This window comes from Gossypium arboreum, chromosome 3 (assembly GCF_025698485.1).
Source record: "Gossypium arboreum isolate Shixiya-1 chromosome 3, ASM2569848v2, whole genome shotgun sequence".
Classification (NCBI taxonomy): Eukaryota; Viridiplantae; Streptophyta; class Magnoliopsida; order Malvales; family Malvaceae; genus Gossypium; species Gossypium arboreum.
The window spans coordinates 1,963,478-1,986,594 of NC_069072.1; the positions used below are offsets into that span (position 1 = coordinate 1,963,478).

Consider the following 23,117-nt stretch of genomic DNA (forward strand, 5'->3'; position numbering starts at 1 on the left):
CAATTTAATTCATATCTATTTCGAAAGCGGGCAACTAACAGTAATTATTTGTGATGTTATTTTTTTTCCATCAATTGTATATAATTTTGATTGGTACCTCAAAGTTTACGCATTCTATCAATTTGATTTTGACTTAACAAAATGTGTAAATGTTGCAGGATAAATTCGTTAAATCAAGACTAATTTGACAAAAAAATAAAAAATGTTGCGGGTTAGATTTATTAAATCGAGACTAGATTGATAGAATATGTAATTTTTAAGGGCTAAGTTTATTACTATATCAATCAAAATTACGTACAATTCATGAAAACATTAACGTTTTGATTAATTGTCCTCACTTTTGAATTTGACAATGATTAAAATATTTCGTCTTTTTTTAAAGGAGCCGATTTACTCTATATCGAAATTGTAAAAAACCAGGAAGGTATGATAACCAATTTTCTTGCCATACAGCGTATTATCTCATCACTATATTAAGAGGTTGACGGTTACTGTACCTACCATTTTTACATCAAAGCAATTTATTAAATCAATTGGTTGAATCGGTTAAATCAATTAAATTGAAAGTAGAAGATTTAACCGGTTTAATAATTGATTTAATTTTATTTCTTTCAATATTGTATTTTTCATTTTAAAATATAAGTTTTTTTACTTTTTTCATTTAAAATTGTAATTTCCTTTCGATATAAATATATGTACATGAATACATATAAAAATTGGGATAAATTACTCCTAATGTCACTAAACTGTTGGTTTGTTTACATTTTGATCACCTAACTTTAAAAAGTTATAAAATGGTCATTAAACTATTCGAAAGTTTACATTTAAGTCACTCGATTGTTACAATCGTTATTATATGACCTTCCTTGTTTGCACCGTCTGCACCAACCGATAGCTCTCCTTTCTATTCTCTATTCTCTTCTACAACTCACTTTTTTTTTTTAATGAAATAGCTTTGAACAACATAAGTTTAGGAACCAAAATTCAAACACTTTTTTTCTTTAATCTCTGACACTTACTGTCAGGTCAATTTGGATCTAAGGTATATTATTCTACTCATTGATGGGCACTAGTCCACTATACTGGTCATCGAATCTTGCTTGGAGCTCACAACCAGGCTTTAACAAAAAAGCTTTCAAATACCTAATGACTTAAATAAAAACTTTTAAATAGTTCAATAACTTAAATGAAAACTTTCGAATAATTCAATGACCATTTTATAACTTTTTGAAGTTGAACGACTATAACATAAACTTACTAGTAGTTTAGTAACCTTACACCGAATTTACCCGAAAATTATTCTCCCTTTGTGTGCTTTTTTTGATGTTGTTGGAGTTTGGTTGGCTTTCTCCCTTTGTGCACTTTCTTTCATCTTTCTTTTGTTTTATTTTTTGTGACACTTTTTTTTCTCATCACGCATTGATATATTAATAATGATTTAAAAACAAGTTGCACCGCATTGCCCATTCACTTTACGTGTAATAAACTCACTTCCCAACTCATTATTGACTAAATCCAACCTTTTTTCTTGAACACCCCCCTAAATAAGGTTAAAATATGCAGTAGGTCCCTGTACTTTTCATAAAATTAGAATTCAGTTCCTATACTTTTATTTTTAGAATTTTGGTCCCTCTACATTTCAGATTTTAAAATTCGAGTCCATTATTAACACTGATAGTTTTTTGTTAAAATTTGTTGACATGACATTTTGAAATTTAATAAGAAAAACTCAATAGGTAGCAATGTAATTAAAAAAATGATGTTATAATGAATCAATTTAACAAAATAATTTTAACATCGTTAACAGTTAGATATAAGTTTTGAAATTTGAAAAAGGGACTAAATTCTAAATTCTGAAAAATATAAGAATTTATGACATATTTTTAAAAATAACAAAAAAAATGCAAATCTTTACTTGTTAATATTGGGCTTAATATACATTGGGTCGAGATTTAATTGTAATTTTTTAGAGATTAAAATATAATTTTATCATGTTTAAGAGATTAAAATATTTTTTCATTTTTAAAAGGTCAAAGTGTAATTTTACCATATATTAATTTGTAATTCCATTATTTGTCGAAAATCGATCTTGTAATTTCATTTTAATATCCAATAAGAATGCACCATACATCACATTCTTATTGGTAATATTTTTAAAAAGTAATCTAAGACGAAAATAAAATTTAAATACCGATGCGAGACAATAGAAATTTTAGAGGCTAAATTGTGTATAAAATATAATAACATCTTTTCTTATACAACAAATTAATAAAATGCCATAATCGTATCTAGCAACGATGTTAGGGGTACGTAAGGACCTTGACCTTAAAACGGTGAAATAAATATTATAAATTTGTAACTTAATGTAAAAGTAAAATTATGTTTTGCCCTAAAAATTTATAACTTAAATTAAGCCGTCTCAAAATTGGTGAAATATTAGTTTAATCTATCTATAAATTATAAAATTGTAAGTTAACACGATGATAAAATTATGTTCGATCTTTTTAAAAAGTATATAATTTAATTCTACTATTGAAGAAAAAGAGTCTGGCTTCGTCCCGATTATAGCAATTAGGATGAGTTAAAAGACATCATAATTTATGATAATAACATAATTATATAAATATTATGATTTTATCCTCTTTATTATGCTTAAATTTGATATTTTATCATTCTATTTTAGTTTGACACAATTTAATCCACTACTAAATTGATAAAATCATTAGTTCTTGTCGTTGAAGTGAAAAACGAGTATATTTTTTAATAAACCCATAATAATTATTTACATTTAAGCTAAATGTTTAAGGTTATTTTAAAAATACCTCATCACTTTAAAGTCATCAACTAATGGTGCTATAAGCACGGACCTACTAATAACATAGTAAAAGTAAAATGTAAAACATATGTTAACAAAAGAGAAAAAAACTGAACTGTAAATTTTAGTTTAATATAAGGACTAAAATATAATTAGACCAAAATTGTACAACTTAGAAGTATGTAAATAACTAAAAACAAAATCATTAACAAACATTTTAAAATCAAAAGAATTCGCCAGGGCTAGTATATAATATTAGTATTTTAAAGGGGTTAAAATGTAAAAAATATTTCTTTTTTGCTAATTTGTTTCAGATTTTATGTTTTTTTAGTATAGTCCCTGATTCCCACTCCCAGTCTTCAACGCAGAGAGAGAGAGGGGGGAAATAGAAATAAAAGTACAGAGTAGGGAGAAAACGCCTTCAAAAAAGAAAAGAAAAAACTGAAAAAGAAGGAAAAAAAATAGTAGGAAATAATTAACTTTCGATTTAGAAACATTGGATTTCAAATCTCAGTTCTTCAATTTCTGAAAGGCAAGTTCTTCATTTTTGTTGTTGTGATTTTTTTTTTTGTAATTTTGTAATTTAACATAAAATAATCTTTTATTTGTTATTTGTTTTCCTTTTTTTTCTTCTTAACTTCAAGAAATTAATCTTCATCTGTTAAATCTTCGAATATATGTATTTTTAGTTTTTTTTTTGTTCATCTCTTACATTGTATGATTTCCATTTTTTTAATACCTAATCTCAGTTCTTAGGCCTTTTCTTTCCTTTTTTTATAATTTCATATTTATTCATATTGATATTATGATGTTTTTGGTTGCTGAGGAATCGTGGAAAATCGAAAGAATCAAGAGCTTTCAGTATTTGGATTTTCACTTAGTTTTAGCTAACGTTATTTGTCATTTATTATTATATTTATTTTTAGAACACAATTTAATTAATTTTCTTTTAATGTTCGGAATGAGAAGCTATAAATAGTGCCCGAAACGTTATTCTAAGTTAATTTAGAGAGATTTTGTTTTTTGTTTTTGAATTTTTTCAAGTTTTTTTGGAATAAATTGAAGAGTGTCATTTAAGGCAACGAATTAAACTGTTAACGTTTAGAGGTTTTTTGTGAGGATTGTCTTGATCTGTTTGCTGTATTATCTGCGGCTATTTCAAGGGGGAGGATATGCATTTGTGGTGATATTTCTTCTTTTTATGTTGTTTGTATGTTTATTTTTTTTATAATTTATTTTGGGCCATGCAAATTAAGGGTTTACTTCCTGGTGAAAGTACGCTTTTTTTTTTTTTTTTAAATTGATCTTTGCTACAGTGCTATGAGAACAGTGAACACTTTTGAACATGATCTGAATATAATTTACACATCAACAAGGGCATTTAATTTTTTTTTTTTTTTTTTTGTTTGAGACCCCAGTGTTTGAGGTCCCAACTAAATTTGGGATCGAGTCAGGTCGGAACCGGGAGTGCATTGAGCTCCTTACCACTCAATAAAATAGGGTTGATGACAAGGGTATTCCATGGAGATAGGGAGATTTCTAATAGTATTCATGGTGGTCCTTTTTGCATGGTTTCTCTGCTTTGCATATGCTGTCTTTGGGACATGGATGTTTTTATGTTTCGTATCTGATATGCTATGTAACAGTAGGTTTGATGCATGATACCAATATGTGATCTGATTTTCTCGTTGAATGGAGGGCTTATAGTTTCTTGGTTTGTGAAAATGTTACTGCAGTTTTCTTCTTTTTTCTTTATCCTTTTTGTGGGACCTTCATGTTTGCCTTTCTTCTTTTCATGACTAATTAATTTTGTGATTTGTCTCTCCTACGCTCTTTGCAGGAACGGGAGGTTCTTGGCCATGGCAAATTCTAAAGGTTCAACAAACATAAGGAACTTTATGGTTTCTGGAAAGCATGCTTTACTCCCTCCGAAAAGTCCATTTCCCACTGTTTCCCCAGCATATACTGATTATATCCCTAACAGTGTTATTGGGTCAAAAGCAGTTCAAAAGCCTAGAGAAGGAAATATACATCACCAACGCACTTCCTCCGAAAGCCTCCGAATGGAGGAACAGCCTTCTTGGCTTGACGATCTCCTTAATGAACCAGAGACTCCTGTGCGCAGAGGAGGTCATCGACGTTCTTCAAGTGACTCTTTTGCATATATTGATGCATCTAGTGCTCCTAACCTAGATTATGCAGCTCAAGATGAGTTCAGATATCAAAATATGATTAACACACCATCTTGGGCATCTAAAGATGCTAGGCTTTCTTCTCTCTACAGTGATGTGAACTTGATAAAGCAAAATAGGGCATGGGATTCATCTTTGAATGTTATTACTCATCCAAGCAGGCTTCCTTCTCTCAGAGAAAATACCTTTCTTCAGAGTTTAAGATCATCATGTGCACCACGAGAACTAGAGGGTGCTCTCTCAACTGCAAGTGAAAAACAAGATTCTGCTGAATCTGCTCCTCCTGATGCAAAAGCTTCTTCTGAGAAAAAGGATAATTCTCTCACTAAATCTTCTGCATGTGATGGGGATAGTAAACGTGCCAAGCAGTGAGTTGCCTATCTTATTGTTCCAATTGTTGGGATAATGGAATTATTATGTCGAAGCAACATGATGAACATTAAAGTTCCTGGTTGTGTGATCCTGTTTGTTACTTTCTGCATGTGCATACTTTGATCCAAATCTCACACTATTAGCAATATCTTTTACAAGTTACATTTTATGAGCTCCAGGAATGCTTGCAATTGCCTTTACTGTTGCTAATATTGCTACTTGTTAGTAATTAATTAATTTTTTTGTTTATAATGGTCATATTGAGAAGGTGCTTGTCAAATGTCAGGTGGTCTTGTGGTTGCATTCACTTTCTACTAGTTTTATGCATTTTTGGCCTTTTTGTACCTCTGGTTCTTTGGCTGGAAAATTTCAGCCACAGAACAGACATATTTGATTCTGGTTTCCTGGAAACCTCTTTGGTTATCATGTTATGGAGCATGCTGGTGCTTGTCTTTAGTCTGTTTCGTAGGTTCCTCCTGCATACAAAAATAAAAAAGGATAATACTAGTAGATATTGTTATGTTTTCTTCTGTTTCTAAATGGAATCACATTTCAATTTCATTCTTTTTTTTTCTTTCTTCAAATTTCTTACTTTGTTGCACCTGCTGTTTATTCAGTTGATTTTTTTTTTATTAACTTGCGACTCTGATCTATTTTTTGCTGTATGGTTCTTGGATTTTTCTTATTAAAATTCATATATGGTTTATTGTGCCAATGCGCATGCTCTACATTGGTAGAAAGTATTATATTTGAGTACTTTGTTACTGTCCATTGCAGGCAATTTGCGCAACGGTCAAGAGTGCGTAAACTTCAGTACATAGCTGAGCTAGAAAGAAATGTACAAGCTTTGCAGGCAAGTATTAGTCCAAAATCCAAATAGAAGCGTTTTAAAATTGACTTGAAGTTAAAAAACAGTACGCTTTACTATGAAGTGCTACATGTGTTTCTTATTAACAGGCAGAAGGGTCTGAAGTTTCAGCTGAGCTTGAATTTCTCAACCAGCAGAATCTTATTCTTAGCATGGAGAACAAAGCTCTTAAGCAACGCTTAGAGGGTTTAGCTCAGGAGAAAGTTATCAAACATTGTATGTGTCTAACCTATGAACTCTAATTCTACGATTTTATGCTGTTTTTCTGAATTACATATTGCATATTAACTTGTTATCTACCTTTATAATTAGTCCGTAGTTTGGACCTATATGTATTTGAATCATTGGGGTGATAGATCCCTTTCAAATTTTATAATGGTATAAAGCAACATTTAGTTCTTGAACTTAGCAACTTTTCCCAGTTTTGGTCTCTCTGATGTTATGCCACATCATCACCTAATATTAGAATGCCATATCATCACAGGGATCAAAATTGGGAAAACTTGCCAAGTTTTAGGACTAATGCCTACCAAAAAAAATTCAAGGACCAAGTTGGTAAAGTTGTTAAGTTCATGGACTAAATGTTACCTTATCCCTTTATAATCTATAGGTTGCCGATTAAGTTGCTTGTAAAGAAAAATTAGCATAGGTGAGAGGAACTTTGACCAAAAAAATGACTGGAGATTTGGGTTTGAGATGGTTAGAAAGTGTTGGTAAGACAAAGTGAAGTTTCTTGTCATGTTCTAAAATGGTTGGTAAGAAGGAAGAAAACATACGGCGAAATCTTTACAAGACAGTGCCGGTTTCTTTGGTCACGATTTTGTTTGTTTCACTAATAAAACGTAGAAATATCTTGCTGTACTTAGTAAGGAAGGTGTCTAGCTAGGTATTGACTGACGGTTGAGCCACGTTTATTCGTGTTTCTTTCGTTTTTAGGGGGAAAATAGGATGTTGTGGTCCATGCCTTGTGTCTTGGGAGCTGGGGTTCCTTGATAATGCATTGGATATTCCGAAAGCATGAATAAGTATGTAGAAAACTGCCGATGTGTCTAGGGGACCAGTATTGATCTGTCTTGTGATTAACAATAATTATTTTAATCGATTAAAATCTAAATTATGCAATCACTGTGATACAGTTGAGCAGGAAGTATTGGAGAGGGAGCTCAGTAGGCTACGAGCCTTGTATCAGCAGCAGCAAAATCAACCGCAGCAACAACAGCAGCTATCATCTACCCATCGACGCTCTAGCAGTAGAGATCTCGATTCTCAATTTGCAAACCTCTCTCTTAATCATAAAGATGCCAATTCTGGTAGTACTCCTGTAACGGGTCCACTCCGCATTTGAACATTTAAAATTAGCCGGAACCGCCATGTTTTCCATAGTGCTCGGATAAAGCCAAGTTCATCCTGTTCTTGGTAACCCCCTCCCTCTTCCTTGTCTTTATTTTTCCCTTTTTCGGTTCTTCCAACCGATGAATATCCTTGATATGCACCTGGTAAGTCCTTGCTAGAAAAACTCGATTTCAGGGCATATGATTTATCTGAGGTGGTAAAAAACAACATAAGAACAGGTTCCGTGTTTAACTCCCTCTTGTCTGTTTCATTAGTGGTTAAATATGATACAGAAATGTGATGTCCTCCATTTTCGAGTTAGTCACCTTAGGTTGTTTGGATGTGCATTATTTATAAAATGCATAAATCGTAGGAAAAGAATATTTCTTGTACAATGCTTTTAATGAAAATCCATGTTTTTCTTCCTTCTACTTTCCTCTCATATACATATTAGCACTTGTCACGTGGCAAAATTGGGAATTTTGTGTAAGGTTTCGGAGGATCAAAGCTAAAATTTTGTGCTAAAAGGATGTAAATTGAATTTTTAATTTTTAAAAGAGATCAATTTTTCTCATTTTAATCAAGTTGGCCAGTATGACCTTGAGCTCAATTCGAAATTTGGGACCAAGCTTGAGTTGATCATCAATATATTTAGTTAGCGAAAGTATTACGATTCTTGAATTTTAACTTGGTTCTTGAATTTAACTCGATTAATAGTTTAAATTATTTAAGTTCAATTTAATAATTGTTGAATCAAATTTAAGTTTTTTCAATAATATTAGTCGAAATTTTACTAAAAAATTTGTATACTACAATATTAAAATGTATTTTATTATTTTTACCTCGAAGTCATGATGGGCATTTTCTATTATTAAGTAGACACGTTATATTATATGTTATATAATTGTACATATAAACCTGTTAAAATATAAAAATAAAAATAAAAACTTCACCCAAATTTTAATATAAAATCATAAATTAATATAAATTTTAACTTGTACTTAAATGGTTTAGTGTTTTATCCAAATAAAATTATATATTAACTTTTTTTTTTACTTGAGTTGTGATTTAATTCATGGATCATACTATTTTATCATTTTTACCTAAACATGTCAATAATTTTTTAAAAGTAAAATAGGACGAAAATTATAGTTCAATGTCAAAATGAGGATAAATTATTTTATCGATAATGAATTTTTAGGATTTAGGGTTTATGATAAAAATATTATCAAATTATATATTAATGATATGGAAAAATTATTGAAATGTCATTAAATAATTAAAAGAGACTATGATGATGTGGTTAGGAGGTTCCATAAAATAATTTATCCAAAATGAGACCTAAAAAAGTTCAAAATCAAATAAAAAACAATATAATTTAGGGGTCAAATGGTGAATTAACCCATACTTTTTTCCCTAGAATTTCCTTTGAAAATTCCCGGTCCACACTAAATCTCTCTTCATTCCTCTCCTCCTCCTCCAGTGCGGCGGTGCCTCACCCAAGCCCTCTTTTGCCTTCAGATTTCCGGCGGACCATTAATTTAAATAAAGGTAATCTTGAAACCCTAATTGGAGATCGATTTCTACTTGAGTCATCAGATTTTGAGTAATTCTGGTTTCTGCCTCCGCATCAGTCTGCTTTATTTAATTTTCTGTTTTCAATCCTACTGCTTGTTACTCTCTCTCTGTTGAAGGAGAATTTTTTTTAAAAGCTATCGGTTTATGTCTGTTATTTTCGGTTAAACTGCTTATTTGCGGCGGCGATCGCTGCTATTGAGGTCTTTGTCCGCCGCAGCGAAATAGCGGCGGCGACATTGCTACGCCGCTGCTACTTGAAACCCCGGAACTCGGTGATTAGAAACTACAGTATTATCTGTGATATGACTGTTAGTGAATGACCGTAGTGGAGATGTAAAAGTTAAAGATGGATGTGTGGTAAGATTAAGAAGGATATGATTGGAGGAGGGTTCACGTATGAAATATATGTGGATTAAGGCCTGTTTGGTTCGATTAAGGTTTAGTATTTGGGGTCTAGGGTTTTCATGAATACCATAGGGGGATATTTTGTGAAGTTCATCATTATATTGATTACCTTATCTGTTTGTTTAAGTAAAAATGTAGTGGTTTAGGGTTTAGGATCTAGAGTCAGTAGAGGATATTTGTGAAGTTCATCATGATATTGGTTATCTTATCCATTTGTTTACGTAAAAATGATTGATTTACTTGTAATGGTTACAGCAAATACCAAATATTTCAAATGTGATGATGGTTTAAAATAGGTTTTAGAGTTAATAATGAAGTGTGATATCGTGGTTGCTCACATCATCCTTTAACCATGTGGTCGAGGGATCAATCCCCGCTCATGAGAATTAGTCATATTTCATGATTAACTATTTATCTCTTCGAAGAGTACCTGCAGCGAAGGGATTAGTCACTGCCACTCGTGGCGGATACCTTGGTTATAAAAAAAAAAAAAAAAACAGGGTTTAGGGTTTAATGAATACAATAGGGGATATTTGTGAAGTTCATCACGAGATTGACAATGTTATCTGTTTGTTTAAGTAAAAATAATTGATTTCTTGTAATGGTTAAAGCAAATACAAAGTATTTCAAATGTGATGATGTTCTATTTGGTAATTTAAAATTGGAACTCTGTCATTACCAATTCTGTTGTGGTTAGTGCAGTGGGGAAGAAATGAGTGCTTTCAATAAGTTCAAAGCAAGTGTTCCCGTTGCATGGAGCCCGAACCTCTATATAACCCTTGTGAGGGGAATTCCTGGCACACGAAGGCTTCATAGGCGCACCTTAGAGGCACTAAGGTTACGTAAATGTAACCGCACTGTCATGCGTTGGAACACTCCCACTGTCCGGGGAATGCTTCAGCAGGTATTGCTATATAGACCCCTTAATTGATTTTTGTCCTTTTTGTTTTTTTTCCTGAGTTTAGGGATTTTTATCTGAGGCATTTTATGCGTAGGTGAAAAGGTTGGTTGTTGTTGAGACAGAAGAAATGTTCAAGGCACGCAAAGAGAATGAAGCCAAACACCGAGCTCTACGTCCCCCTATCGTCATTAATCATCTCTTGGCTTCTGCAACTGACTCCACTAAGTAGCCTTATAAAGACGAGAATAGTAAGTTTTTGAACCTCTGTTTTAGTAGGGATTGTTCGGGTTTTTTCGACATATTTTCTGTATGTTTGAAGAAAATAATCTGAGTAAAAATGGTGAACTCGAAATAACAATGTATTGAACTCTGTGTTTTTCATGCATGGTGATTCTATTTAGTCCTTTTTATCATAGATTCTTAAAAGATTTTGATGTTTGAAATTGTATGTTTTATGCTCTTGTGATTGAGTAGTTCTACTTTTGGCTTTCTTGTATATATAAATATATAGTAATTTGCTTGTAAAAGTGCTCTATAGAGTGGACTGCATTTTGATCCCTTTACTTTCAAAATAAGCACGAAAGCTCTAAAATGAGCCTTGGGTTAAATTTAACGACTTAAAGAGTTACAATGGTATAAGCGTACCTACTACATCACTTAAAATAAAATATTTTAAAGTGATAAAATTTCAAAATTATATGTGAACTTTGGTCCAACGTGCAATATTGTATATGAATTTTAATTTTGATTTTGATTTTGTGTAATTTTATACATGGCATCTTGATTTGATTCTATTTTCACAAGCAAATAACATCATTATTAGGATACCATCATTTTATATTTACATATTGGATACTCAAATGATTATATTTATCTAATATAAAAATAAATTACTTTTTTATCTTTTAAATGTAATCCAAATCTAAATTTAAATTTCATGTATATATTTAAATTACAATAAAAATATTACTTTAAATCAAAATTTATATATCAAAATTTACATTAAATCAAATTAAATGTATAATTTTAATATTTATCCTTATTTTAAATAATTCCTTAAAATATGCCATATCTTAAATTAATTTTACATCATTTAATCATGCCAATCCCATAGAATTAACGATATGACAAAAGTTAACCAACTTTTTTACTATAATTTACTATATATATTTTTTCAATTATGACAAAAATTAACCGTTTTAGAAATATTTAAAGGAGTTTACCCTTTTTACAAATTAAGCTAGGTCCAAAAAATAATCGATTCTAGCATTTAATTCATGAATAGCATTACATGTTAGATCAAAGTTCATTATATTTATCCTTTTTTCTTTTCATAACCGATTAAATTTGGACTCTAATCACAACTAAGTTCAGCTAAGGATACATTAATAAAAACAAGCCACTTACTCAAACTGCCATAGGTTAAATTGAGTAATAACGATTGATCCAGTTTAGGGTTTCTTAACAAAGAAAAGACATTATACATACATACATATATACATATATATATATATATATATGTATGGAAAAGATGGATTAATGCCGAATAAATTGATATCCATGAGCTCAAGTTGCTGTTACGCCTTCGTCGAGGTGTAGCAAAGGCTAGCATTTGCCGGTGTCACTGCTCGAATGCTCGCAACCCCTGAAAAAGATGGGGACATCTGTTAGTGATGTTAAGAAACCTTGCGCTCAAAGCAACGATTATTTATACCTAGAAGGGGACGAAACGTAAGGTTTTGCAGAAATGGTGCCAGATATAATATTTACCTTAAAAAGTGAACATGATTATTAACACATTGAACTTCTGTGCCTGTCAATGTCGGTCATGCATGCCTGCGTCTTTTGACATTGTCGTCGGTGAATAACTGCCAATTACTATGATCAAGAGCACTTAAGTCATCGAGTTCTGCAATGGCTAACAAGTATCGAGTGAGTTTTACAAGCTCTTGATCGGTGTCCCGGTTGGCATGAGCTTTTCGGAATGGCTTAATTGTCAAACCGTTCTGCGGGTTCATCACGAAATTTCTTCGGAGATCGTCAAACATTATAGTGTTTTTTGAACTGTAAAACTGAATACGTAAAAGAAACCATACATCAGTCTGCGATTTTCGTTTGGGCATACCAATCTAATGAAGCAAAAACAAGAGCAACTTTGGTTTTTTTATGTACCTCAGGAAACTTTGCCCAAATTAAACCAAGTGGTTTGCAATCAAAGAGTCCACGAGAATCCGATTGAACAGTGATCATTGCTAAATGGTCTAGAAGGGCCGTAATTTTGTAGTTCGGGTTATTTAGTACCCCGAGTTGTCCCATCTTCAATTCAACCCATTTCATTCTGGAGAGAGATACAAATGTAAGCTTTAGAAACCCGAGAAAGCCAGACTATATGCAAAGAAAATTTACAACATGCATCTTTATGTTGTTCGAATTCTTCGTTTTTTCTAGAAATAACTGTCCAACATTCGCATCAAATGCATATCCAAAAACGGTTATGGGAATATGACTCTTCAAAACATCAAAAACAACTGAGAAAGTAAACTAACATACTCGTGTAAGCTACGGGTTGACGATAAAATTTAAGATGGCTATGGGAATATGACTCACCTGGTCGCAGACCAAATCATAATATCGTACTCAGCATAAGCAGCTGTTAGAAACTCATGAAGATCTGCCAAAAGAAAAAAAGGTTATCTTCAGAATTAGCACCTACCAAAACATACCGAACGCATAAATTCAAATTAAAAGACAGTAGACTTACAAGGTCGCATAAGTTGAAGTGGATTCTCAGCAGATGATCGATGATCGAATAAAGTATAGTCTATATCCAAAACAAGCAGTTTCTTTCCTTTACGGCATGGAGCTTTTAGTTCGATCTATATGTAAACAAGACAAAGAACAAATCATTAACTTGTATGCAAAGAAGAGTGTTTAAAAAGACACAATAAAGGGTTTAGGGTTCCTAACTACTCGATCTCAAGTAAATGAGAAATACATACGCACAACCATGATTAGTGAAACCGCAATTATAATAAGAGGAGTTATCTAAACCCTCAATAGAATCAAACCTAACAATGTATGATAACTTTTTCAATTCAGCAAAGCAAATTTCGTATTATTTCTTTCACAATCAACACTTTAGATGTAAACAAGACAAGAACAAATCATTAACTTTTATGCAAAGAAGAGTGTTTAAAAAGCCGCAATATAGGGTTTAGGGTTCATAACTACTAGGTCTCGAGTAATACATATGTACAACCATGATTAGTGAAAAGCAGTTATAATAAGAGGAATGAAACAAAGGTTCATATACATGATGTATGATGTATGAAAAGAAGAGACTCTAACCTTGTATTGATCTATACGTCTCTTCAATTTCTGCTTGTTAACCTCTTTATCTTTAATATCAACAGCTTCATCTTGCCCAAGTTCAAAATCATCGATAATCTCCGGTGCCTCGACTGGATCGACGATTATATCATCTTCAACAGTTCTACATATTCATAACAACAAGAAGAAGAACAATTGAAATTAATATTATTTACACCATCATATAAAGCCACATTCGTCAATGCAAAGATTAATGATTTTCTACAATGACATGTTTCAAAAAACCTAAAATTATAAGAATTTAATAGTTCAAAACAGCTAAAAATTCCCATAAAATGGCATTCAAAAAACAAAAGAACCCAAATTAGAGAGTACCCAATCATGGTCATCTTAAGAGAAGACTTAAGGGGAATCTGAGAGAGCAAAAGGGAGTCATCCGAGAGCTTATTTCCGATCTTAGGATAAAGAAGCTTTTGCCTTTGGGGTAAAACGTTCGTCATTTCACAGATCCTTCGTTTCAACTCGGCTACTGAGTCATCTCCACAAACTCGAACCGTGTACTCTTTCCCGCTCCATTTTACTGTCAAGGTCAGCTCCTCCTCTGTCACCGAAGACGATGCAGTGGCAGCAGCGTCGGCGGCCATTTCCCTTTTTTTTGTTTAATTAGTAAACCAAACGACAAAGGAATCTCAGTTTCTACTGTAGATGAAGCAATTGCCCTTCATATAAAGAACCCAGACAAATTTGATAGTGAAAACAATTATGGGTCATGGATCAATTCCATTTTTTTTTTTGGATCACCACAAGCTTCTTTGAGCTTTTTTCTATATTGGGTAAAAGATGGCCCATAGGTCTAAGTAAACCCTAAATTTTTACCTTTTTTTCTTCAATTGGAGCTGAGCCTGTTGGGTAAGCTATATTTGTATGGGTTTAATTCTATTTTAGTCCTTTACTAGTCTGAAATTTGAGATTTGATCCCTTTGCTTATATTTGATGCAATTTGGTCTGTATTTTTATAATGTTATTACTAAGTCTAATTATTAGAACCACGTGACTTACGAAAGTAATTTGAAGTATTCTAGTGACATATAAATTTATTATTAGTTGAACATAGTTAATTAGATTTTTACGTAACATTAAGTATATCTTGAATAATAGTAAAAATAATAATGTCATTGTTATTAATTTGGACATGCTAATAACATTATAAAAATAGAGGGATCATTTTTCTACATAAGGGTTGTTCAAGTATTGAATTCGAGATTTCTATCAACTAATACAAGTTTTTTGCCACTCTATTTATGATATAATCAATTGTAGAAGGACCACATTATGTCAAATTATAGTAGTGAGACTAAATATTAAATTTCAGCATGGTAGGGTGGCTAAAATCATAATTATACCATTTGATTGAAAGTGATTATATAACAAAGAATAATTAATTTGTTTTATTTGATACATTATAAGTGTATGAATTTATACATCGACAATGAGCCATATTGGCATAAAATGAATATTAGGTTGTCGAGTCTCTTTAATTTTTGTTAATTGTTTATTTGTCTTTTTATTGAGTTGTTTTTGTTTAGAAAAATGTTCTCGTATTATAAGAGAATCTTATAAAAATAATTATTAGTTTGTTATTATTGTTTTGTATGTAAGAACTTAAAGTAAATGAATCAAGATTATCAATATTTTATTCCTTATCATTATATTTATATGGTATCAGAGCTATCAAAGCTCACCAGAGTTTGATTTAATTTTTTCCCACTGCCTCACACTCAAACAAGTCTTTCTAAAAGCTACTATACTAAGTAGCCTCCACCAATACTTTCATTACATTGATATTAGTGGCCCCATTATGGTGATACAATTCAATCTTACCTCCTGACTCTTCATAAAATGAACTGAAAGTATTAATTTCTCGACATACAAAGAATAACTTTTAAAGCTTATGCATGGCCCTAATTTCTTCGGCCATTACGATGGTTCTAAACTAACCCCTTAACCGTTATTCGTGACTGTCAACAAATCAATTCATACCATTTGATTTCATCAAGACCAATTTATCCAAAATGCCTTAATGGCGTTCGTTAACCCAACAATAACGTCCACAATTGCCAATGGCGACTTCACTAGTTGAGCTTGGGAGTTCCTCTACACCGCATTTGCTAAAAGTCACAAACTTGGGTATTCAACCTTTGAGATAAACTAGCCTACTTCAGAAAGGAGAAACTTAAAATGGTCAACTATTTGCATCGTGTTTGTCCTCTTGCTTGTGAACTTGCTCAAGTTAGAGTCTCAATTGCCAATGAATAATTAATTGTTCAATTCTTTGTGGCTACTGCTTTGAGTATAATAAAATATTAATTGTAATATGCACGAACGATAATACTATCTTAAACGAAGACTTTTATGACAAACTAATTGATCATGAAGTCTTCTTTAAACATGATGAATAAAAAAATCCAAGCCTAAACATTATTGCAGTTGCCATGCGCGACTAATGGGACAACAACAATCACAAGTGTTGCCCCTAACAACAACACTACTCGATTGTGGCGCCAAAACAATTGTTTGAAAAATTGGCGAGACACCAACTTGTAAGGCTTATCTAATTTTATTAGAAGTTAGCTTTACAAACATGTCTAGCGCATTACCAACATGTGTCGCTCACTATGTCATGATTATTTTTTATGCTCAAGCCAATTATGTAACTGCTCAACAATCTAATACCAATCCTTGATATCTAGGCTATAATGCCACCTATCACATTACTACAAAACCACATGGCCTCACTGAGTATCATGGATCTAATGGTGTCTCTATAGACAACAGTAATCATACATTGGTGTCTCATTAAAAGTCCCTTAAAAATACATAAAATTAAAATTTTAACCTTTAACTAAATTTTTAATAGTTGACATGATATAATTTACTGTATTATATAAGTTTACAAATTAGCAACGTTAGTGTTGAGTTGCTTGTCAATTATACGTCAAATTGCAACTAAAGAAACAACTGAAAGAGTAAAGAGCAGAGAATGATATAAGAATTGATTATGCAGTTCGAAACCCTCTTACATTTGCAAGGATTTTGTCCAAAAAGTAATGCACTATGAATCAACAATACAAGATATGATTTAAGTTTAACTCATTCATCAAATTACAACCTTATTTCTATAACATGAACATAAAACAATTTGTTTACAAGTACTTTTACACTAAAAATAAGTTCTTTTCAATGAACAAAATAAGTGTGCTTCTCAATTTACACTTAATCAAACCAATAAGTCTTCTTTAATTAGGCAATTGCAGACTTGTAATTCTCTAGCTAATGTGATCAAAATATGCTATTAGGATCGCGTTCCAATTGGACTTCAGATAAGGTAATAGAATAAGAAGGGATCTTATTACTATAGTCTTTTATAAAAACACGATCTCTTCAAATATGGTAACCAATTTACATTAGAACTCTTGGAAAATATTATGCTTGATATGATATCTTTATCAATCTTATATAAATTACAATCACTTGCACTGCTGCTCAAAATTCTCATAGAGTTGTAAGAGGTCAAACACAAATTTCCAACCAAAATATACCAACAAATATGCATGGTAAGTTGGGTAAAAGTATCATGGAGGCCCTTGCACTAAGAGTCAGATTACATTTTGTCCCCTTTTCTAATTAAAAAATAGACAAATTAGTCCCTGTACATTAGATCAAAGAGCAAACTGGTCATATCTGTTAAAAATTTCATTCATTTCTACTATTAAAATTGGCGTGGTTGAAAGAATAACCAAAAAGTTACTCGTGGCATACTAGATGTATTTCATTTTGACATACAAATACCAATTTTTAATAGTAGAAATTGATGAAATTTTTTAACAAAAAGAATCGATTTACTCTTTGATCTAACATATAAATACTAATTTATGTATTTTTTAAGTAAAGAGGATAAATTGCTCAATATCCACTGCATAGTAAGTTGCAACTGCAAATGCTAAGAGAAAATGTCATAATTAATTCACTTTTTGAAAAAAAAAAATCTATAAATTGAAACATACTTTTGTTGCATAATTTCCATGTAAAAAATAAAAAGCCTTACAATTGTAATATTCCCATGAAAAAGGTGTAACCCTAAATTTTTAGCCGACAACTAAAAAAAAAATTTCCATTAATTAATGGCTCAATTTTTATTTGAAACTTCTTTTTGGGCGGCTTGTTTATGATTGAAATTTGTCGGAAGGGGCATCGAATCTTTGTCATGTTTTGTTGCTAAAAATGATTGTCGTAGGATTGTCCGTACATCCATTAATTAATAAAAAAGCTATAATAATCTCAAATCATCCATTTTTGTCAAAAGTGTGAAATATCAGTGCAAATTAATTGCGGATTAAATTTTAATTCGATTGATATGAGTATTATTATTAATTTAGGAAGATGTAAGTTTGAGTGTGTTGAAATATATTATCCTCCTATTTATAGGTTAAAAGGGGACTATGAGTAGTTCTAAATATTATGTAAAAAAAAATATGATCAAAATCTACAATGAAATACTTAAAAAAAAACTGTATGGGCTAAGAAGATGGTTTTTTAAATAGAAAATTTATTTAAAAATTAGGTTAGTTTTTAGACAATTTTGAAAAGGAAAAATGTGATCACTAGTTTAAATTTTTGAAAATTTAGAATTTAAATTTTTTATTTTAAAAATTTAATGATTAATTTTATATTTTAAAATTTAGGTTTAAGTGTTAATCTTGTTAAAATTATTTTGTTAAATTCAAGTTAATATAAAGTTTTTAATTACATAAATTCTAAATAATTTTTTAATTTTAAAATGTCGCAATAACAAATTTAACAATGTTAATATTTGGGCCTAATTTGAGAATCTGAAAAGTAGAGACTTAATTCCTGAAAATAAAAGGATAAGAACTAAATTTACTAATTTTTAAAAAGTATAAGGACTTATAACATATTTTAACATTTTAAAAATTAAGATAAATTTTCAGCATTTGAAGAGAAAAACAATCATGTTTAATGGTAAAAAAAGATTAAAAACAATACGTGGCTCTCTCATAAAATCGTCACATGACAGTTTCTCTCTTCTTGGGAAAATGACACGTGGTATCTTTAATTTTTTTTAAATGACACGTGTCATCACTACGATGAACTCGTCTTCTCTTCAATTTTTTCAAAAATTATCCTGTATTTTTAAATTACCTAAAAACTAACTTAATTTTTTTAAAAATAAATTTACAATTTAGTAAATTCTTTAAAAAAAACAAATTAAACTACGTAAGGATAGAAGAGCTTTGAGGCAAAACAGACGCATGGTATGACGTCATAAAGAAAATCTTGTCTTTTATCCGATAAAGCATTATTTATCGTCCAGATGCAATTTAATATAAACTTAATAAATATTATAAGAAATTGAAGAAAATAACGGTAGATTTCGATATACGGTGGGTGGGTGTGGTGTATTTAGCTTTTTTTTTTATCTTATGTAACAATATTTAATTTTACCGTCATCATTACTTTTACACAAACCGCAAATAAATGTTAATTTTGGTAAGATAACGTTTGTATTTATATATTTATTATTTTAAATATATATTTTATAACACAATAAATTAAGTTATAATAAAAATATGAAATTTATTTTGATATAATTATACTTGTGATGTATGTAAATTTTTAATCGATTCAATATCTCTATCATATTGATCTAAAAAGTGTATATATTAATATTTATTAAACGATTGAAAATTTTTATACATAAAAAATAGTTAGAAAATTTTAATTAAAATATTAATTTTATAAAAGTTATGGAATGATATAAAATCACTTTAGTTTTACAACGATGTAAGTAGACTTCTCCTCTATAAATATATTTAGGGAATTGTTAGCACCTCGCCCTTTTTGGATTTCTCCTCTACATATATATTTAGTATATGGGAAAGAATGGTATGAAACAATGATGCCACGTCATCTGTATCCGTTTTTCAATAGTTTAATGTCATATCAATATTTTCATCCTGAAAAAAATAAATCCAAATGAAAATCCTAAAATTTAAGATGAAAATACTGATGTGGCATTAAATTGATAGAAATAGATAATATCTCTGTTTCATATCATCTTTTCTGGTTAGTATATGGACATGCCAACTAATTTAAGTGATGTATATTGGTCAACAACTAAATTCTTGATAACAGATAATGCACACCAAAGTTTTAGTAAATATATTGGTTGGCATGAATTTATTAATGAAGAAAAATAGAAAGTAAGTACACAAAGGTAGGTTAAAATTTTTGTATATTTAAAATTTAGTCCATTAAATTTTATTTTAAGGAATTTAGTTTATTATTTTTTGGATTTAAAAATTCAAGTCTAATAATTAACAACGTTAAGATTCTTCTATTAAATTCGGGTTTATTACAACGGGAGGCAAATCTAAGCAGGGTAGGTAGAGGTATTGACCCCCCAAAATGGGAAAATTATAATTCAATCCTCTCATAAATTATAAATCAATATATGATAAAATTGCATTTTGGCCCCAAGAAATGAAAAAAATTATGTTGAAGTAGTTCCTTAAAAGAAGACGAAATCATTATATTTTGATCTCTAAAAAAATCATAATTCAATTCTGCCCCCCTAAATTTTTTTCTAGATTCTCCCTTGGTTACGCTATTTTTATGTTATATAAGTTATCAGTTGAATTTTTTTTTTAATTCTAAAATGTCACAGCTGTTAATTTAACAAAGAAATTTTAATGTGTTAATAATTAAACATGAACTTAAAATCTGAAAGGTAAAAAGACTGAATTCTGATGAAAATAAAATATAGGGACTAAAATTTGAATTTACAGAAAAGAATACAATTACTTATAGCATATTTTAACCTTAAAGATAGCATTTCATATCTTATCCAAACTGAACCCACATTATTATTATTATTATTTTTTAAAACCCTATGATTTCCATATGAGTGTTTTCATTGTTTGAATATTGAAATTTGATACAAGATCTCTCCATCAAATCCATCTAAAAAGCTAGTTATAGTGCTATGCCAATCTCCATTATCCAATAACTTTCAATACTTGAAGTTTCATAGGAAATTTAAACTTGGACTTAATGAGTTGAAAAAATACCCTATCAAAATGGTGATGGCCAACTATTATTCAATCACACATCTATAAATGTAGCTCAACTCTCATAAAAAAAAAAAAACTGGGGTTTTCACTAGCTTTTAAACCATGCATATGCAATCGAGCGAGAGTGAACCAGGTATGAAAGAGCTTTTTTCTAAGATATTAACAGCTACTGATGTTCGGGTTCGTTTTTCATTCCCTACAGCTACGATGAGGGAACATTTCAAGCTTTTAGAAGGGTCACAGTCGTTGGATTTTCAAGTCAGGGACAAATATAGTAAGGTATGGACCTTTAGGCTTTACACTAGGAAAAATGATGGTCACCCTAAGCCAGTGTTAACCAAAGGGTGGCTTGATTTTGTTACAAGAATGGGTCTCAAGGTGGGTGATAAGGTGATTTTCGTTGTGCATGGGAACCATAATGATCATCTTGGGATTCTAGTTAAGAGGAACATAAAGTTACTTGGTTCTGAGCATTGGGCTGATTTGTAAGTGACTTTGGCTTAACGGGGGTCTAAAATTGGTGACAATTTCATGTGAAACAAATAGGGTATAGTTTTCATTTTCATATAGTATACTTTGATGGGTCTATCCTACTTGTTTGATGCTTGTGTCTATGTTAAATATTATAAACATAGCTAGGTTTCTGTTTCTTGAGCTACAAGCTTCCCGGTTAGTTTTGTGTAGTATAGGGTAAAAGTACTATAGATAACTTTATTTGTATTTTACCTTCTCCACTCAAAAAATAGCAAATTAATGTTCATATGTTAGATTAAAGAGAAAACAAGTTATTCTGTTAAACATTTCATCCATTTTTACTATTAAAAATTGGTCTATGTAAACAAAATAAGGTACACATGACACGCCACGTGTTACGTGTTGACGTCAGTTTTTAACAGTAAAAATTGATGGAACTTTTAACAAAAATGACTGGTTTGCTCTTTAATCTAACATATAAGGGCTAATTTATCTTTTTTTAAGTAAAAGGAGCAAAAAAACAATCTCACTTTCAGTTACGAGGGTCTATATGATACTTTTATAGTGTGTTTTATCAAGGTGCTATAAAATATAATATATTTACACTAACATTGTAAGGGTGCAGTGGGTAAGCCACCATGTTGGCATCTTAAATATGCCGAAGTTCAAATCATGTGGTTAGCATTCCCTCTCGTATTTGTAATATATATAAAAAAAATTTATATGATGTATTTGGTGTTATATAATTAAAAAGATAAAAATAAAATTATGACAGTTTGTTTTCTAGATTTCATGCATGATAAGCTAATTAATCTTTCTTCAATTTTGCTCGAGGCTTGTTATCTATTTAAAAATCTCATTCTAGTTGGATTCCATCAGATCCTTTTAAATTAATGGTTGAAATAAAAAATAAAAAAAGAGAAAAAAAGAAACTTCAATCCACCGTTGATCATGCCACGTATGACTTGCATTAAAAAACGTGAGTTTACCCTTTAACCAATTCAACAAGTTTCAACACTAAAAAAAGAAATTGATTTCCATGTAAGGGGAGCTAAATTGATAATTTGCTAACGAGTTTTGTCAAAAAGTTAAAAGGGGAGACTATTGGGACCTTAGTTATCCTTGTATATCAAGTTTCTCCTCGTATTCAAAAGTTTCTTGAAATGAATGGTTTGTCACCATGTTCTATCCAATTTGTTCGAACAGTTGTTTGGATAGACCTTTGGACAACAATTTGGACATGTCTTCAAGACAATTAAGTGTAGTATAAAGTTGACATTTTTTACTTTGATCTTTATGATGTATTACACTATTAGCAAATGATCCTCGGACCATGTTTTATTCTATCCTTTATGAAGTTGATTGAATTTGGGAGAGGAAGAGAAGTAAGGATCAATTTGCACCATCTCATACTTATCCTTTTACTTGGAAGCCAAGCTAGTCGTTTTACTTGGATATGAAGAAAGTTATTGGATAAATATTCAAGATATATAATTCAAGAGATAAATTCAATTATTAACTTAGAGTTTTAAGCTTATCAAAAAGCTACTTGAAGAGCTATTGTATCAGCCTATATATAGGTTGCTGGTTGACTACATTTGGAGTGGTTGTGGAGTGTATTTTGAGAGCTTTTATATAGTGTTTTATTGATCTTTTGATTTGTAGGATGTCATCGATCCTTTCCAAAGTGTCGCATGTT

The 23,117-nt window shown here is 30.8% G+C and overlaps 4 protein-coding genes across 4 annotated transcripts; 3 read left to right on the forward strand and 1 right to left on the reverse strand.

Annotated features, from left to right (window-relative positions):
* Positions 1-3,120: 3,120 nt before the first annotated feature.
* Positions 3,121-8,010, forward strand: LOC108474401 (uncharacterized protein At4g06598). The gene is made up of 5 exons (XM_053025385.1): positions 3,121-3,347; positions 4,656-5,375; positions 6,157-6,236; positions 6,341-6,463; positions 7,384-8,010. Exons 2-5 carry the CDS (start codon positions 4,675-4,677, stop codon positions 7,590-7,592), a joined length of 1,113 nt encoding a protein of 370 aa, XP_052881345.1. The 5' UTR covers positions 3,121-3,347; positions 4,656-4,674; the 3' UTR covers positions 7,593-8,010.
* Positions 8,011-8,955: 945 nt separating this feature from the next.
* Positions 8,956-10,906, forward strand: LOC108475428 (uncharacterized). The gene is made up of 3 exons (XM_017777389.2): positions 8,956-9,130; positions 10,265-10,466; positions 10,558-10,906. The coding sequence occupies exons 2-3, from the start codon at positions 10,275-10,277 to the stop codon at positions 10,690-10,692; spliced, it is 327 nt and encodes a 108-aa protein (XP_017632878.1). The 5' UTR covers positions 8,956-9,130; positions 10,265-10,274; the 3' UTR covers positions 10,693-10,906.
* Positions 10,907-11,866: 960 nt separating this feature from the next.
* Positions 11,867-14,701, reverse strand: LOC108475412 (ubiquitin-like domain-containing CTD phosphatase). Its single transcript, XM_017777375.2, has 7 exons — positions 14,169-14,701; positions 13,812-13,956; positions 13,225-13,339; positions 13,071-13,134; positions 12,636-12,801; positions 12,234-12,535; positions 11,867-12,108 (listed from the first exon to the last, which is right to left on the reverse strand). Exons 1-6 carry the CDS (start codon positions 14,435-14,437, stop codon positions 12,290-12,292), a joined length of 1,005 nt encoding a protein of 334 aa, XP_017632864.2. The 5' UTR covers positions 14,438-14,701; the 3' UTR covers positions 11,867-12,108; positions 12,234-12,289.
* Positions 14,702-20,976: 6,275 nt separating this feature from the next.
* Positions 20,977-21,605, forward strand: LOC128290137 (uncharacterized). Its single transcript, XM_053025312.1, has 2 exons — positions 20,977-21,077; positions 21,147-21,605. The coding sequence occupies exons 1-2, from the start codon at positions 21,047-21,049 to the stop codon at positions 21,431-21,433; spliced, it is 318 nt and encodes a 105-aa protein (XP_052881272.1). The 5' UTR covers positions 20,977-21,046; the 3' UTR covers positions 21,434-21,605.
* The last annotated feature ends 1,512 nt before the right edge of the window (positions 21,606-23,117 follow it).

Coding starts and splice junctions, on each gene's coding strand:
- LOC108474401 (XM_053025385.1), top strand. CDS start 4,675: ATGGCAAATTCTAAAGGTTCAACAAACATAAGGAACTTTATGGTTTCT. Junction 6,237..6,340: donor TGTACAAGCTTTGCAGGCAA/GTATTAGTCCAA, acceptor ATTAACAGGCAG/AAGGGTCTGAAGTTTCAGCT. Junction 6,464..7,383: donor GGAGAAAGTTATCAAACATT/GTATGTGTCTAA, acceptor ACTGTGATACAG/TTGAGCAGGAAGTATTGGAG.
- LOC108475428 (XM_017777389.2), top strand. CDS start 10,275: ATGAGTGCTTTCAATAAGTTCAAAGCAAGTGTTCCCGTTGCATGGAGC. Junction 10,467..10,557: donor TCCGGGGAATGCTTCAGCAG/GTATTGCTATAT, acceptor TTTTATGCGTAG/GTGAAAAGGTTGGTTGTTGT.
- LOC108475412 (XM_017777375.2), bottom strand. CDS start 14,437: ATGGCCGCCGACGCTGCTGCCACTGCATCGTCTTCGGTGACAGAGGAG. Junction 13,957..14,168: donor CTTAAGATGACCATGATTGG/GTACTCTCTAAT, acceptor ATGAATATGTAG/AACTGTTGAAGATGATATAA. Junction 13,135..13,224: donor ACTTCAACTTATGCGACCTT/GTAAGTCTACTG, acceptor TTCTTTTGGCAG/ATCTTCATGAGTTTCTAACA.
- LOC128290137 (XM_053025312.1), top strand. CDS start 21,047: ATGCATATGCAATCGAGCGAGAGTGAACCAG. Junction 21,078..21,146: donor ATCGAGCGAGAGTGAACCAG/GTATGAAAGAGC, acceptor CATTCCCTACAG/CTACGATGAGGGAACATTTC.